The sequence below is a fragment of the Kogia breviceps genome, chromosome 1 (genome assembly GCF_026419965.1).
Source record: "Kogia breviceps isolate mKogBre1 chromosome 1, mKogBre1 haplotype 1, whole genome shotgun sequence".
Lineage (NCBI taxonomy): Eukaryota > Metazoa > Chordata > Mammalia > Artiodactyla > Physeteridae > Kogia > Kogia breviceps.
The window spans coordinates 83,234,481-83,252,245 of NC_081310.1; the positions used below are offsets into that span (position 1 = coordinate 83,234,481).

General features: G+C 44.4%; 1 protein-coding gene across 6 annotated transcripts; it reads left to right on the forward strand.

Moving 5' to 3' along the window:
* The first annotated feature begins 4,659 nt into the window (after positions 1-4,659).
* Positions 4,660-16,656, forward strand: PSMD4 (proteasome 26S subunit ubiquitin receptor, non-ATPase 4). 6 transcript variants are annotated; one of them, XM_059080721.2, is made up of 10 exons: positions 4,660-4,764; positions 8,550-8,690; positions 9,700-9,814; positions 10,205-10,291; positions 10,541-10,609; positions 10,779-10,994; positions 11,381-11,489; positions 11,653-11,784; positions 11,869-11,936; positions 12,677-12,981. In XM_059080721.2, exons 1-10 carry the CDS (start codon positions 4,661-4,663, stop codon positions 12,845-12,847), a joined length of 1,212 nt encoding a protein of 403 aa, XP_058936704.1. In that variant the 5' UTR covers position 4,660; the 3' UTR covers positions 12,848-12,981. The 6 variants fall into 6 exon arrangements, with proteins under 6 accessions (XP_058936704.1, XP_066891836.1, XP_066891846.1 ...); XM_067035735.1 differs by lacking the exon at positions 12,677-12,981 and adding an exon at positions 16,162-16,656 and having other exon boundaries at positions 4,676-4,764; positions 11,381-11,498; XM_067035745.1 differs by lacking the exon at positions 12,677-12,981 and adding an exon at positions 16,162-16,656 and having other exon boundaries at positions 4,676-4,764.
* Positions 16,657-17,765: the final 1,109 nt, after the last annotated feature.

Consider the following 17,765-nt stretch of genomic DNA (forward strand, 5'->3'; position numbering starts at 1 on the left):
TCTCTAGTTAAAGTCTGCATCTTTATTCCTTTCCTGCCCCTGGGTTCTTCATAACCATTTTTTTTTAGATTATATATATATATGTTAGCATATGGTATTTGTTTTTCTTTCTGACTTACTTCACTCTGTATGACAGACTCTAGTAACTCAATTTCATTTCTTTTTATGGCTGAGTAATATTCCATTGTATATATGTGCCACATCTTTATCCATTCATCTGTCGATGGACACTTAGGTTGCTTCTGTGTCCTGGCTATTGTAAATAGAGCTGCAATGAGCATTGTGGTACATGACTCTTTGAATTATGGCTTTCTCAGTAGTGGGATTGCTGGGTCGTGTGGTAGTTCTATTTTTAGTTTTTTAAGGAACCTCCATACTGTTCTCCATAGTGGCTGTATCAATTTACGTTCCCAGCAACTGTGCAAGAGGGTTCCCTTTTTTCCACACCCTCTCCATTTATTTGTAGATTTTTTTGATGATGGCCATTCTGACTGGTGTGAGTTGATAACCTTATTGTAGTTCTGATTTGCATTTCTCTAATGATTAGTGATGTTGAGCATGCTTTCACGTGTTTGTTGGCAATATAGATTTCTTTGGAGAAATGTCTGTTTAGATCTTCTGCCCATTTTTGAATTGGGTTTTTTTTTTATATTGAGCTGCATTAACTGTTCGTAAATTTTGGAGATTAATCCTTTGTCAGTTGCTTCATTTGCAAATATTTTCTCCCATTCTGAGGGTTGTCTTTTCGTCTTATTTATGTTTTCCTTTGCTGTGCAAAAACTGACCCTGAATAGCCAAAGCAATTTTGAGAAAGAAAAATGGAGCTGGAGGAATCAGGCTCCCTGACTTCAGACTATACTACAAAGCTACAGTAATCAAGACAGTATGCTACTGGCACAAAAACAGAAATATAGATCAATGGAACGGGATAGAAAACCCAGAGATAAACCCAAACACATATGGTCACCTTATTTTTGATAAAGGAGGCAAGAATATACAATGGAGAAAAGACAGCCTCTTTAATAGGTGGTGCTGGGAAGACTGGACAGCTACATGTAAAAGAATGAAATTAGAACACTCCCTAACACCATACACAAAAATAAACTCACAATGGATTAAAGACGTAAATGTAAGGCCAGACACAATAAAACTCTTAGAGGAAAACATAGGCAGAACACTCTTATGACATAAATCACAGGAAGATCCTTTTTGACCCACCTTCTAGAGAAATGGAAATAAAAATAAATGGGACCTAATGAAACTTAAAAGCTTTTGCATACCTCGTCACTCTTCAACATAGTCAGGCACCTGCTGAGTGGGTGCACTAGATGGTCAGAGGGTCCCTCTAGTGGTGGGTAGCAGCTACTACTTATTCTACAGCTGTACCCTGCCATCTGTATTCAGTTGCAAGTAGGACCTGTTCCAAAAATGAGGGAAATCAAAACCATAGGATTATAAAGCTGGAAATCCTGGTCTAATGTTTTACTCTTAAGCATGTCAATCTCAGCTATTCTGAAAGTTGTTCACCGCAGTTGGAGTCTCATTCACTCTTTAAACAAAGATTATCCTTTTCATTCTTGGGAATTCCCTGGTGGTCCAGGTTTAGGACTCTGCGCTTCCACTGCAGGGGGCCCGGGTTTGATCCCTAGTTGGGGAACTAAGATATCGCAAGCTGCATGGCACAGCCTAAATAAATAAATAAATAAAGGGACGTCTTTTTTTTTTTTAAAAAAAGCTGTTCATTCTTTAGTTTTTCAAAGACACAAAAACAGTTCAATATCATCTGTAAAATTATTTCTTAAAAATTCATTAAAAAGCATGAGCTATTTCTAATTCCTCCTTTTTTTATTATGGAAATTTCCAAACCAAAAGTAAGAGTATAGGAAACTGACGTGTATGCATCACCCAGCTTCAGTAATTGTCAACATAAATAAGGCCAATCTGTTTTATGTATACTTTCTACCCCACCCCTCCTTTCTCTCTGCACCTCCAAAGGGTTAAGTTAAAATAAATCCCAGACATCATATCCGTTCATGCATAAATACCTCAATATATAACTCGAGAGATAAGGGCTCTTTTTAAACATAACATTATCATGCCTTTAAAAATTGATAATTCCTTAATAATACCCAGTCAGTGGTCAATGTTAGCCAATTGTCTTACAAATGAATTTTTTTTGGCTGCGCTGTGCGGCTTGTGGGATCTTAGTTCCCTGACCAGGGATCGAACCCGTGCCCTCAGCAGTGAAAGTGTGGAGTCCTAACCACTGGACCACCAGGGAAGTCCCGAAGTGAATTTTTACAGATAGCTTTTTGTGACCCCAATCTCTCTTGTACTCACTCCAGGTTTTTACCCCGACCACCCAACCAAAACATCTTTTATTAAGATCACTGATGACCTCAGTGTTGCTAAATATATCAGTCCTCATCTTACTTGACATGTCAGCAGCATCTGGAAGTTTATTACTCTTGGAAATATTTTCTTCATTTAGCTTCTGGGATACTATGTGTTTTCTCCCGGTTGTCCTTACCGAGGTGCTGCACTGCTCCATCTCCATCCTCTTTTCTGGTTCCTCCTTTCCTCTCTATCCTCTAAATGTTGAAATGTCCAGGGCTCAATCATAGGCCCCCTTCTTTTAGTCTACATTCACTCCCTAGGTAATGTTTTAAAGTTTTAAAGGCCCTGTATAATTTGGCAAACACCCTTGTCACTTCATGATCAGCTAAAAACTTCCAAATTTCTATCTCCAGACCAGATCTTTTTTCTGAACTGCAAACTCATATATCTACCCATTTACGTGACATCTCCATTTAGGTTTCTAGTAGGCATCTTAAATCTAACGTGTCCAAAGCTAAATTTCTGGTTCCTGCCCTTCCTAGCCCATCTTCAGAAATAGTGCCTCCATTCTTCTAGTTGCTTAGAATCAACTCTAGTGTTTTCCTTAACACTCCCATTTCTTACATCCTCCAACAAAAAAACTGGCAAAAGTTTTGTATCGTATGACATACTCAAAATCCATCCATATGTCACTGTTTTCACGTCTTGTTACCACCCTACAATAAGCCACCAGCATACCTGATCACTGAAGTAGTCTGCTAACTGGTCTATATCCTGTTCTTTCCCCCTACAGTCTGTTCTCAATGCAGCAGCCAGAGTGATCCTCTTCTGAAAATTTCTAACAGCTCCTATCTCAGAGTCTTTAAAATAATTTTTGCAACTGTACATGATTCAACCTTTCCACTCCCTTTGCCTCTCTGGCCTCATTTCTTCTCTCTCTCTCCCTCTACTCCAGCCTCATGGTCTTAAGTACACTCTTGCCTCAGGGCATTTGCACTTTCTCTTTCCCCCAGGTATCCTTCATGTCTCTTTTCAACTGTAAGTCTTCCCTAATATTCTGTTTATATAAAAAAGAAAACACATGCATCCTAGTTTTATCATTTGACAATATATTTGCTTATTGGTTTATTATCTGCCTTCCCCATAGAATACAAGCTCCACAAGGGCAGACTTTATTTGTTCCCTTCCAAGTCTCTACATCGTGTAACTCCTTTTCAAAAAAATGTAATTCTTGTCTTGTTTTAAAAATATTTTGTTTATGTTTGAACTTGTCACTAATTATTTTTCTGTGCTTTCTTATTTTTCTTCCCTTTCCTGTCTACTATCCTGTCTATGGTTGCAGTGACAGGTTTTTTTTTTTCTCTAGTGATACAGAGATTTAACTCATACCAGCTGTGATGGTTACCAATAACTTTTGAACATATCCGTTAAAACTTTACCAACATTTAGGTAATATCTACAACACACTTGCCATCTCCATCTACTATCTACCATCTCTGTCGTCATGCCTTGGTCTCCTGCTCCTTTCCCCACTTCCTTCAAGATAGAGACTTGGAATTTCCGGTTTTACTTTGGTGTGTGTGTGTGTGTGTGTGTGTAGGGGAAGGTAAGCCAAGGCCTTTATTTGTTTATTTTACTTTTGGCTGCGCAGTGGCATGTGGGATCTTACTTCCCTGACCAGGGATGGAACCCGTGCCCTCTGCAGTGGAAGCGCAGAGTCCTAATCACTGGACTGACAGGAAATTCCCAGCCAAGGCATTTTTTAATATTAAGAAACCAAAACTGTTGACTAGATTGTCTCCCATTCTTTGGAAGATTAGTTAAAATTACTGATTTGTCAAACTTTTTCTGCATTCCTACCATGTGTCAGGCTATGTAGTGGACTCAGGGATGGCAGAGATTGCCACCTTTCCTGCCTTAATGCAGTGGGAAAGATAGATACACTAGCAAATGCAATTCAGGGGCATAAGCGCTTAGTAGTTTGATGAACAAAGTGCCATGGGGAACAGAGTGAGCTGGAAAGTCACTAGTCATCCCATCACTTTTTAAAAATGCTGATGCTGGAACAGACATAGCCACAGAACTTTCAAAGGTTCCTCCACAGCTTCTCTTAGATCCTGTCAGAAGGGAACCCCACCAGAAGACCTGAACGGCAGGTCAGGTGGAGGTGGGACCCTCTTTTTCATGTTATCTCGCCTCTCCCCCAACACCGCCCCACCGCCCCCAAACGTCCCTTTTATTTTGGCGGCGCCTACAACTCCCAGAACGCAACGCGGAGGATGGAGGCAGAACCAGTTGGCAGAGCTGAGATCAGTGATTGGTGATGAGCGCTGGGCCAATTGGAGGAGTTGTTGTTAGGTGGTCCAGGAGAACCGGTCGGGGAAGGGAGGAAGGCGGCAAGATGGTGTTGGAAAGCACTATGGTTTGGTGAGGAGCTACCTCGGGCCCCCGTGGGGAGCGGGACTGGGTCGGGGGCGCGTGTAGCTCGGAGGCCGGGCGGGCCTCGGGTGGGTGAGCGCGCCTGATGGGCGAGATGAGGCCTTGGGTCGGGAGGGAAGGAGCCCCATCGACTCCCTGAGTCATCCCGGGGCCCCGGAGGTAGTTCCCGGAGGACAGGCCCGTGGTACTCCCCTTAATCCTCAATCCGCGGACAGTCATTGATCGGCCCTGCTGCCTTTCTCTATTCCAGTTTCCTCTTCTCTAGCCCAGCCCAGGCCTGTCTTTAGCCAGAGTCCTGCTTCTCGGACTCATCGTGATAGTTTTCTGCCCTCCTCTCTTCTCAGAATGATGGATGTTAGAGAGATGATAAATCCCTTCCCCGCCCCATTCACTCGTCTCTAACTCCATTGCCTCTCCCTGTATCATCTTCAGAGGTACTCTTTATAGATTGCTTTTTAAGTGTCAGACATTTAATTTACTTTATCTGCCTTAAACCTCGCAGTACTTCAAAGTAAACATCCCTCCCTTTTGCAGATGAGGATACCAAGTCTTGGCAATTTTAAATGACTTATACAAAATCACACAGCTAATTAAGTGGTGAAGCCAAGGTTTAAACTCAGGATTATCTGACACAGAGGCTCTTATCCAGTGAGCTAGCTCTCTTCATCAGTCTCAGACTTGGCTGAGTAGCTATTGGGAGTCAGATTAGAAGCTGAGGACCAAACTTTTGCAAGGTTTCAAGAGTGTCTTCTAAGTGTGAGCATAGAATGAAAACAGAATAGTACACAGACACACACAAATCTCCAATTGCATGGAACAGAAACCTAGGAGTTTTCTTTTTGCCGGGAGGATAGCGTTGCCTATCCTCCCGGCAAACATGTTGGATGCCCAGTTAAATTTGAATTTCACATAAACAATAGTTTTTAATATCAAAAAGTGGCTATAAGTGTGTTACAAATATTGCGTGGGACATACTTATACTAAAAAGTTATTGTTTATCTGAAATTAAAATTTAACTGGGAGTCCTATATTTTCATTTGCTAAATATGGCAGCCTGTGGGAGAGAGCATGTTAAGAGTAGAAAGAGGACAGGATTTGGAATCCACAAACCTGTGTTTTTAGTACTTACCAGCTGCATGTTCTTGAGAATGTCATGAATCTCTCACTTTATAAAATGGAACTATAATAGTAACATCTACTTGTAGCACAGGTAGGCAAAATGTAGGTCATGGTGGTCTGTAAACTGTACAGCACTGTACATCTGTTAGTTGCCAGGGTACCTGAGGAGTCCTCAAGAAAGAATTTAAGAGGGGCCTTAAAGGGACTTAGACAAATGTTGAGAGGCCATTACGGGTAGGGAGAAGGGCATAGAGAAAGCTGCTGAAGTGTAAATTATCAAGGCTTGTTTAGGAAGTAGGAAATAGACTAGTATGACTTTATTATTAGGTTGTTGGTTTAAGGTAGTTCCTTTATTTTAGAGAAAGGTAGATACAACCAGGTAGAAGACCACAAATGTCAGGCTGAGAAGGTTGAGTTCCGTCCTGTACCCTTCAGTACAGGACTACTGAAAAAGTTCTGAGGTTGGTCGAGGCAGAGCTGTATACAAAATGGAATTTAAGAATATTGATCTGGCTTGACGTATAGGAGGAAAGATTAGGTCCAGAGAGACGTATTGGTGGCCTGTTGTACTAGCCTGGCCTTAGAATTAACGATGAGAGCCACTCCTTTTCTCATGCTTTGCTGTGAATCAGAATTCTCTGGAGGAGCTTCTTAAAAAATTGTGTATATTTGACTCTACTCTCAATCTGCTGAATCAGACACCCAGCCAGGGAAGTTTAGGCATCTGTATTCTTTTTTTCTAAATGAAGTCTTTATGGAATAGCTGGATAATATCGTAAGCCCTTTTTCATATGAATTTTTGTTGGGAAAAAATAACATACCATTGTGCAAAAGTAGTCACAGGAAATACATATATTATTCTATTCATATAAAGTTCAAGATTGAGAAGACTAAACAGTGCACTTTTTTTTTTTTTTTTTTGTGGTACGCGGGCCTCTCACTGTTGTGGCCTCTCCCATTGCAGAGCGCAGGCTCCGGACGCGCAGGCTTAGCGGCCATGGCTCACGGGCCCAGCTGCTCTGCGGCATGTGGGATCTTCCTGGACCGGGGCACGAACCCGTGTCCCCTGCATCGGCAGGCGGATTCTCAACCACTGCGCCACCAGGGAAGCCCTAAACAGTGCACTTTTTAGGGATGCATACATAGTTGTGAAGGCATCTGTGTTTTTAACACTGCCAGCACCACCATCACCCTCCAAGTGGTTCTGATGCACACATGACAGTGTGAGAACTACCGCCATATTCTGCACTGTGGGTTCTCCCTCCCTGTCAGGCACCCCTTCTTCCTCTGACATCTTCCTTCCAGCCCTTATCCATCCGCTGGTCTTGCCCACAGTCTTTATACTTGGTAGCTATTCCATCTGGATGATCCTCAAAGCTTCCATTTTTTTAATATTTGGACTCACCTGCTGTATTTGAAGCTAGAAAGGCAGTTACTTCCCTGCTGGGAAAGTAATTGGAAACGGTGTATCAGGGAAAAAAGAATGTAATGCATGGGCAGTAGAGTCTGCCCTTGACCTCCTTTATATAGATTGAATTTCCACTATAAGAACTAGTCTGTGTTTCATGCTTACTGTTAGGCACTGTGCTAAGTGCTTTCCATGCATTTAATCCTCATAGCAACCCTATGAGTGTAGGTATAATAAAACCCATTTTACAGATGAGGTAACTGGACCTTAGAGAAATTAAGTAGCTTCCTCAGGATCACAGAACTAGTAAGTAGCAGAGTGGAGATTTGAGCCTGTGCCTGAACAGTGCCCTTCCCTCCCTTTCTACTTGTCTTCCAGTAGCTTCTTAATTACCTCTCTTCGTCATTTTTGATTTGTATTTATTCCCAGGCAAAGGACACTAAAGAAAAAAATTGCCCCCAAGCCCATATTTTGCTTGCCAATAGAAATGAGGTGTCACATCGAGGACACTGCTTCCTTTTAGAGTTCTAAGGGACCTCAGTTCATCAAGAATTGATTCTCTGCTGGGGTGTATATAACTGCTTCACTTACCTGCCTTCTTTTGGTCTCCAGGAAGCTAGCCCTTGTATTTCATGTTATTTTGATTCTTCGTGATTGTGAAAAATTGCAGGGAGAGAATAGGCGAGACCCCCAAATCTATGAAACCTCATTTTTGCAGTTCAATCCAACTGCCAAAGCTGTTAGACATTTAACCAGATAATTACGTTGTGCCTTCCTGCACTCAGTGCTGCCAAGTGTGTGTTATTTTACAAATATTTTTAAGTTGCCCTCTTCATTGCCTACCTTTGGAATACTCCTATTTTAATAGCAGACAGCATGTTCCTCCATGACCATGATTAATAACACTTAATGAACCTTATAAGAAGGTGGTTGTGGTACATTAGTAGCTCGCAGCCTTGGGTACTTACATTATCACTTGTGGAGACTTAAAAAGTTTTTCCTCCTTTGGTTATTTTGAGGCAGTAAGTCTAGAAGAAGGCTTGGTCATCTGCATAAAAAGAAAAGAAAAAGAAAAAAGGTTGCAGGTGATTCTCTGTTCCGCAAAGACTGAGAGCCGCTGCCATACACCACAGTGCCCCTCACGGGAGAGTTGTTGAAGGAGGTGGGGGTCCCTGGAACTGGAGAGGATGTCTCAGAGAGATCCTGCAGTGTGTCTTCTCTCTCCTCCTTCACCCTAATCTGACAGCGTGGACAACAGCGAGTATATGCGGAACGGGGACTTCCTACCCACCCGGCTACAGGCCCAGCAGGATGCCGTCAACATAGTCTGTCACTCCAAGACCCGTAGCAACCCTGAGAACAACGTGGGCCTCATCACACTGGCCAAGTAAGTGGGGCAGAGCAGGAGGGGTTTGGGGAAGGCAGGGGTGTTTCCTGTATGTGACCCACTGTGATGCCCAGGTTGCTAACCCTTTTGTAGATTCCATGAGGCTTCTGTGAGAACTTCCTAGGCTACCTTCTTCACTGTTCAGTATAAATATAAAGAGCAACTTGTTTTTAATATTAACCTGGATTTAATAGTTATGAAGCTAAATCTCCTGGGGTAAAATTTCACAGTGTATTTTTTCTTTTTTCTGGATGCACTGTGCGGCATGTGGGATCTTAGTTCCCTGACCGGGGATCAAGCCCCTGCCCCTTCTAGTGGAAGTGTGGAGTCTTAACCACTAGACCGCCAGGGAAGTTCCCACAGTGTATTTTAAAGGCAGTAAAAAGCGGTTTTGGGTAGAGCCCCAGGGCGTATATCACACAGCCTGTTACCCCAAAAGTGATTTGTTTTAGGAACTGATAATCCTCAAATGAGTGACCACCTATCCCGGTATACATGTTATTAGCTAGAAAATGGGTCTAGAAAAGGAGGGGGTAGGAGAGATAAGAAGGTGCATCCAGATACTGTAGAGGATTCCCAGGGCTCCGAGAGCAAGATAACATGAGAGAGCTTGGGGGAAATATTGGGAGGAAGAGGGCAAGTTTCTCACAGAATCAACCACTTCTTATTTTCTGTGTTTCATGTCTAAATACTAGATGTTTTTCTCTAGTTTTATTGAGATATAATTGACATGAAGTTTAAGGTGTACAAGATAATGACTTGATAAATGTGTATATTGCAAAATGATCACCACAGTAAGTTTAATTAATACCCATGTCTCACATAGTTACAAATTTTTTTCCTTGTGGTGAGAACTTATAAGATCCACTGTCTAAACACTAGATATCTGATTAAGAAAAATAGAGATTACAGTTATTATCAAGGTCCCTAAAGAAAAGATTAATCAAACACAGTTTGGAGGCACTTGTCCTGACCTGAAATCACAGAAGGCGCTTTCCCCACATCCCAGTGACTGTGAAGTGCTGACCACACTCACCCCTGACACCGGCCGCATCCTGTCTAAGCTCCACACTGTCCAACCCAAGGGCAAGATCACCTTCTGCACTGGCATCCGCGTGGCCCATGTGAGTCCTGCTGGATCCCTTTGGTGGTTCCTCCTTTCTCTGGGCTTCTGCCTCCACCCTTGTTCATTTTTCCCCTGGACTCTTGAGCTAGAACCAGCGCAAGGGAGGAGAGGTGACCTAGAGAAAGGAGTAGAAAGGATATGATGGGATGAATCCCAGGATCGGTGAAGATCATGAAGGGAAACATCCCTAGAATTGAGAATTAACCCCCCTTCCTTATCCACAGAGAGGCACAGCAAGAAGGGAAGGGTGTAGGAGGGGGTTTAGACCTGGTGTGAGCATGATGGTAGGCTCGAGGTGCACAGAAGCCATAAGAAAAAGAACAGAGTGACGGGAAAGAGCTGGGTGATTCCTCTGGCTGACTCCAAGAACTTCCTCTTCTTTTTCAAGCTGGCCCTGAAGCACCGACAGGGCAAGAATCACAAGATGCGAATCATTGCCTTTGTGGGAAGCCCCGTGGAGGACAATGAGAAGGATGTGAGTCCAAGTGATAGCTGGGGAATTGGGGCACCACATATTTGGGAATGGGGTCTGTTGGCCCTTAGGAGAGCCAGAGAGGCATTGGGTTCATCACTCTGGGGAAAGGAGGATGTGCAGAATTCAGTGTTTCTGTCCCCCAAGGGGGACCTTGGAAAAGTCTACCAATTCCTGTATGCTTTTGTGAGGTATGTCATCTCCCATCATGGTATGGAATAGATTTCCTTATTTCTCTCCCCTTCTTCCCAGCTGGTGAAACTGGCTAAACGCCTCAAGAAGGAGAAAGTAAATGTTGACATCATCAATTTTGGGGAAGAGGTGAGTAAGGACCAGTTGGGGGGCATTGACTGCTGTGGTTGTAAACAGAGAACAGTCCTTACCCAGAGGAGTGTCTGCGTGTGGGAGAGTAGCTACAGGCAGGAGCTGACATGGCAGAGAATGGGGAGCAGGGCGAGAAGGAGAGCCTCCTATGTTCTTCCCTCCCCAGGAGGTGAACACGGAAAAGCTGACCGCCTTTGTAAACACATTGAATGGCAAAGATGGAACCGGCTCTCATCTGGTGACAGTGCCTCCTGGGCCCAGCTTGGCTGATGCCCTCATCAGTTCTCCGATTCTGGCTGGGGAAGGCGGCGCCATGCTGGGTCTTGGTGCCAGTGACTTTGAATTTGGAGTGGATCCCAGTGCTGATCCTGAGCTGGCCTTGGTGAGCAGACGTTGACCTCAGGGGACCTTCTCTGTCCTCCTCTACTGGCCCACACGGCACATAGCTTCTCTCGGACTGGACAGTCCTAACACCCTTGCTCGTTCTCCCAGACCCCCTCTTGGTCCCTCTTCCCCACAGTTCTCTCTGTTCTCTAGGGGCACCAATGTCAGACTCTCTCTTGTTTGCTTCTCCCCGTTAAACCCCAGGCTTCTCCTAAGTCCGTCCTTTTTGGCCATATCACCTGTTATCTCTCCAGCCCCTTCCCCATGTGTATAAACCAGAAGCTCCCCCTTTACGGTCTGTTCCCACCCCTCCGCCGCCTTCCCCAGCTGCCTTCCCTGGTGCCCGGGGCTGGAGAATGTCTGACTTTCCCTGCCCTTGGCCAGGCCCTTCGCGTTTCTATGGAGGAGCAGCGGCAGCGGCAGGAGGAGGAGGCGCGGCGGGCAGCTGCCGCCTCTGCCGCTGAGGCCGGGATCGCTACCACTGGGACCGAAGGTGAAAGAGGTGGAAGCTGAAGTCCCGGGACAGCGGGGCGCTCAGTGGAGGCCTGGTGTAGAGAGGGGTGGGGGGTCTGGCAGTGTGGGAACACGTGGGCTTGGGGGTGGGTCTTTGTGGAATACGGCATGGTTCTACCCCGCCGCTGTCTCCCTTTTCCCAGACTCGGATGATGCCCTGCTGAAGATGACCATCAGCCAGCAGGAGTTTGGCCGCACCGGGCTTCCTGACCTCAGCAGTATGACCGAGGAAGAACAGATTGCATATGCCATGCAGATGTCCCTCCAGGGCGCAGGTGAGCCAGAACCTGGGTGGTCGTGCTGAGGCAGAGAGATTGGGTGAGGACATGAAACTGAACGGACTGACCTCTTTTCCTCAGAATTTGGCCAGGCAGAATCAGCTGACATTGATGCCAGTTCAGCCATGGACACATCTGAGCCCGCCAAGGTAAGGGCCAGCAATAACTCCCTGCCCCATCAGGCTTAAAATCCCCTTGTGTTCAGATCCGCAGCCCACTAGGCCTGGGACTGTTCCTCTCTTGGGGTTTCATAGATGAGCTCTTGCAGGAGCAGAAGGAAAGAAGCACATGGATGAACATTTCTTGTATGTCAACCTTGCTAAGGCAAGAATGCTAGCGGCCAGAGTTGAAGAGGTGTCCTAGTATTTTGTAATTTTCCTTCCTTGCTGGTGGGAGCAGTCTGGACAATTCTCAGTGCTTTCATCTTCCCAGGAGGGTGAAAAAAGCGTCCAGGAAAAAAAAAGAGTGGGGGGAGTGGGTGTCTGACAGCAGGAAACCTAAAGTTGATGGCATCTTGTTTTTATCCTTTGAGCTCAGAAAGCAAAGTTCTCAGGCTTCTCCTCTAATTGGTCAGTAATAAATGTTTGGGGGACTTCTCTGGTGGTCCAGTGGTTAGGACTCGTCACTTTCACTGCCAGGGACCTGGGTTTGATCCCTGGTCGGGGAACTAAGATCTCGCAAGCCGCGCCAGTGGGGCCGGAAAACTAAACTAAAATAAATGTTTGAGTTCATACTGTGTATAGGCGCTGGGTATCTTCCCAAATCCTCCTTCCTGTCCTTGGCCAGAGGTGCCCTCCACCCCCAGTCAGGTGCGCTCCCATCTTTTACACTTGCTTGCTCCCCGGCCAGCCTACCCCTGCTGCCCCGAGCTGACACAGCCCTCTTTCAGGAGGAGGATGATTATGACGTGATGCAGGACCCCGAGTTCCTTCAGAGTGTCCTGGAGAACCTTCCAGGCGTGGATCCCAACAATGAGGCCATTCGAAATGCCATGGGCTCCCTGGCTTCCCAGGCCACCAAGGATGGCAAGAAGGACAAGAAGGAGGAGGACAAGAAGTGAGATTGGAGGGAAAAGGGAGCTGAGCCTGTGCAGGGGGCTGAGTAGGGTGGGGTGGGATATACAGTTAGATGTGCTGTCTGTGACCACTGCAACCTAAATAAAGCTTGGCAACTTTTTTTCTTTTTTGCTTCAAACAGCGGTAGCTTTGAGTGTGACCATTCCCCTTCCCCCCATCTCCACCCCTGACAATTCTTCCTTAGGAAAAACTTTGCTGAGAGCCACTTGTGCTAGGCACCGGGGCCACAGAGGTGAATAGAAAAGAGTACTGGCCTCTGGCCTTTTTTGCTGTATCACCTGTTATCTCCCCAGCTCCTTCCCTATGTGTATAAACCGGAAGGGCCAGCCTGTAAATGAACAGTTACCTGTGTCTAATAAGTGCCCAAAGAGAGGCCTGAACGGGCACTGTGGAAATGATGAGGAGAGAGCGCCAAACCCTTGCAGCCTTTGGGAAGGCTCCTGGAGGCAACGTTTGAGCCCTCATCCGCCAGCGGGCAAGAGATGGGGATGCTTCCAGTCCGCAGGAGCAGTGTGTGCTGCTGGCGTGGAGGCACTTTGTCACTCAGAGACCAGTTGGGCGAGTGGCAGGAGATAGAGGTGGAAAAGTCGGCAACAGTCAGAACACCAAAGGTCAGGGATCTTTGAAGCCTGAGTTTCACAAGGTGGGGTCTGTGAAGGAGAAACACGATGTGTCTCCTTGGAGCACCAAATTTAGAGGAAGGTTTTTTGTGGGGCATGGACTAGAATGCACAGTTCACATAATCTCCCCCTTTGTTTATTATATTTGAAGAGGAAAATAATATTTTGCACATAAAATACTTAACCTATATATAAATTGTGAAGTGTAAGGAAGCTGACGTATCTGAAACCACTCAATGTAAGAGCTGGAATATTCCTAACACCTTGTCACATACCTACTATGCCTTTTTTTTTTTTTTTTTAACATCTTTATTGGAGTATAATTGCTTTACAATGGTGTGTTAGTTTCTGCTGCATAACAGAGTGAATCAGTTATACATATGTGCCCATATCTCTTCCCTCACCTATTCCTTCTTGAACCCACCTCTTTACAGCCTCCTCAGACATAACTATTATCATGAATTTCACATTTATTATTTTTTCCCCTTCACAGTTTTCTCATATACATGAAGATTTCTGATGAGAATGTTTAGTTTTGTATGTGTTTGAGCTTTATAAAAAATAGTTTTAGGGAATTCTCTGGTGGTCCAGTGGTTAGGAATCGGCGCTTTCACAGCTGGGGCCCGGGTTCAGTCCCTCATCGGGGAACTGAAATCCCACAAGCTGAGTGGCATGGCCAAAAAAATTTAAAAAGAGTTTTATACTGTGAGACTTACAGACTTGCTTTTTTAACAAATGTTTCTGAGGTTCATCAGTTGCTGCACATAGCTGCTGCTTGTTCATATTTCATGGTTGTATATATATTATATGAATATTCTACAATCTCTCCATTTTCCTGTGGATGGATCTGGCATTGCTTCCAGTTATTTTTCTATTACCAACAGGATCACAGTGGAATTTTTCGTACACCTCTCGATGCACCTGTATAAGAGTTTCTTTAGGATACTTTACAGGATAATGCTGAATTGTTTTTCAAAGTGGTTGTATGAATTTGCACTCCTTCCTGCAGTATAAGAATTCCTATTGACCACATCCTTTCCAGCCCTTGGGATCATTAAAAGTTCTTAATTTCTTCCAAACTGGTGAGGATAAAATGATAAGTCACGGTCCCTTTTTTCTTTTCTTTAATTTCTTTAATTTATTTTATTTTTGGCTGTGTTGGGTCTTCGTTGCTGCATGCGGGCTTTCTCTAGTTGCAGCGAGTGGGGGCTATCTTCGTTACGGTGCGTGGCTTCTCATTGCAGTGGCTTCTCTTGTTGCGGAGCACGGGTTCTAGGTGCGCGGGCTCAGTAGTTGTGGCGCACGGGCTTAGTTGCTCCACGGCATGTGGGATCTTCCTGGACCAGGGCTCGAACCCGTGTCCCCTGCATTGGCAGGTGGATTCTTAACCACTGTGCCACCAGGGAAGCCCTCTTTTCACTTTTTTTAAAGGTATCCTTTAGTGACCAAAATTCTTAAATTTAATGTCAAATTTCTCAATCTTTTCTTTCAAGGTTAGTGTTTCTGCATCCAGCACACTCTTCCCTAGGTCAGAAAAATAATTCTGTTTTCTTTTGAAAGTTCTATGGTTTTGCCTTTCACATAGAAATTCCTTATTCCATCTAGAATTGATTTCTGTGTACACTGAGAAAGGGATCCAGTTTCAATTTTTTAATATGGAAAACCATTTGTTATGGCATTGTTTATTGAAAAAAAACCCCTCCTTTCACTGTACTACTTTTTTTTTTTTTGGCTGCTTGTTTTTTTTTTTTTTTTTTTTTTAAATATTTATTTATTTATTTTTGGCTGTGTTGGGTCTTCGTTTCTGTGCGAGGGCTTTCTCTAGTTGTGTCAAGCAGGGGCCACTCTTCATCGCGGTGCGTGGGCCTCTCGCTTTCGCGGCCTCTCTTGTTGCAGAGCACAGGCTCCAGATGCGCAGGCTCAGTAGTTGTGGCTCACAGGCCTAGTTGCTCCGCGGCATGTGGGATCTTCCCAGACCAGGGCTCGAACCCGTGTCCCCTGCATTGGCAGGCAGATTCTCAACCACTGTGCCACCAGGGAAGCCCTGGCTGCTTGTTTTGGGTCTTTGTTGCTGCATGCGGGCTTTCTCTAGTTGCAGTGAGTGGGGGCTACTCTTCGTTGTGGTACTCGGGCTTCTCATTGCGGTGGCTTCTCGTTGTGGAGCCAGGGCTCTAGGCATACGGGCTCAGTAGTTGTGGCTCGCGGGCTCTAGAGCGCAGGCTCAGTAGTTGTGGTGCACGGGCTTAGGTGCTCCGCGGCATGTGGGATCTTCCCAGACCAGGGCTCAAACCCGTGTCCCCTGCATTGGCAGGTGGATTCTCAACCACTGCACCACCAGGGAAGCCCTCACTGTACTACTACTTATGCCTGGGCCAAGATTCCATGAATTTCATTTCCAGTATCCTGAAGTCAGACCTTAAAGCCTGAATGTAAACAAGCTTCCACCAAATGAAGCTAGAAAACCTACTTTGTGCTTACATTATATTCATATTGGATGAATTCCATTTCTGAATAATGAATTTGTAAATGCTTGTGTCTAAATTTTAGGGGGAGACTAGTTTTATTTTGAATCAAATATTACTTGAAAAAAATGTCTCATCATCTAGGGCTTGGGAATCTTTTATAGGTGTTGGTTTTAAAGATATTGGTCACTTTGTCTTTCCTGGGCTTGCATGTAGTTCCCCAACAAAATCATGTTCTGGCGAAGTCTGCCCATCAAGTCATGATGGGACCTGTGTCCCAGTCTCTGGTCCTCTGCATACCAACTGGGTGACTTCAGTGTTCATGAGGATGACTCAGCCAACACCTTGGCCTCTTCCAATTCAGAGATCATCATCACAGTTCATAATCTTTTGTACTCAACGGCAATACCCTGGATCATGTCCACCTTAAGAAATGCTCCCTGCTGGAGTCAGATACTCACTTGGCCCATGGACCGCTCTCTCTTCAGACTTCCCACATTAATACTCCATGTATGCTTTTCAACAGTACTGTGAAAAATGTGTGTACTCTGGGCAATGCCACTTCAGGAACTTACTCTAAATAATCAGTGATGTGCCAAAGACATGTACAAAGGTGATGAAAAAATGAACACAACATAATATCCAACAATTAACGTTACATTATTATGGAATAATACACTATCAATAAATTTATTTTGGAAGAACTTTTAATGGCATTGCATATATGATTATAATATTAGCAAATGCTTGTATCACACAATGTGCCAGGGACTATTCTAAATGCTTTACATGTTTTAAATCATTTAGCTTTCACAACAACCCTATGAGGCAGCTGTAGCATTATTCTGTTTTATAAATAAGGAAACTGAAAGCCAGAGAAGGTAGGTAACTTACTCTATAGTGATGGTTCTGACAGTGTGGTCTGTGAACCCCTAAGGGCCCCCAAGACCCTTTCAGGGGGTTTGTGAGGTCAAAACTATTTTCATAATAATACTGTGCTATGATGTTATTCGCTTCTTCCACTGCGTTGACACTGGCACTGATGCCAAAGCAGTGGGGGTAAAAGTGTTGGTGCCTTAGCACAAATCCAAGGCAATGGCACCACACTGTGCTGGCAGTCATTGTGTCCGTCACCCCCATACACTCCTGGCTTGAAAAAACACAAAAACTGTCCGTGATGAAGCAGTAAAACAAATTAATTGTATTAAATCTCAACCCTTGAGTTTACATACTTAATATGTCTGAGGTAAAGTGGGAAATACCCATAGGGCACTTGGCCGCATCCTGGTGTACAGTGATGGACCTGGGGAAGGGTGCCTGTGCGGCTCTTTGAGTTGTGAGATGAACTAGCCACTTTTTCACAGAATAGCATCTTTACTTGAACAACTGCCAGACAAGCTATGGTTACTCAGATTTGGATGTTTGGCAAACACTGTCTCAAAAATAAATGAAGTGAGCCTCACTTCCGGAAAAACAACTACAGTTTTTGTTGTCTGTGATGAAATTTGAGTTCTCGAGCGAAATTTTGAATTTTGGAAAACGTGTGCCACTGTGAACTTGACATTCTCAAAATCTTTTAGATGGATGATATTAATAAATTTCTATTATGTATCAAAATTGTATATTGTAATGTGCCAACATTAGGAAGATCTGCATTATGCAGTGAACCAGTATTCTCCAAATAATCCATTTCAAATGCAAAAAAAAAAAAAAGCAATGGATTCAAATGTAACAGAGTACAAAAAGTTCACTGATATGGTTTTGGATTCCACATTGTGACTAATCTTTTAGAAACTACTGTGTATCAAGGTTTGGTGTAG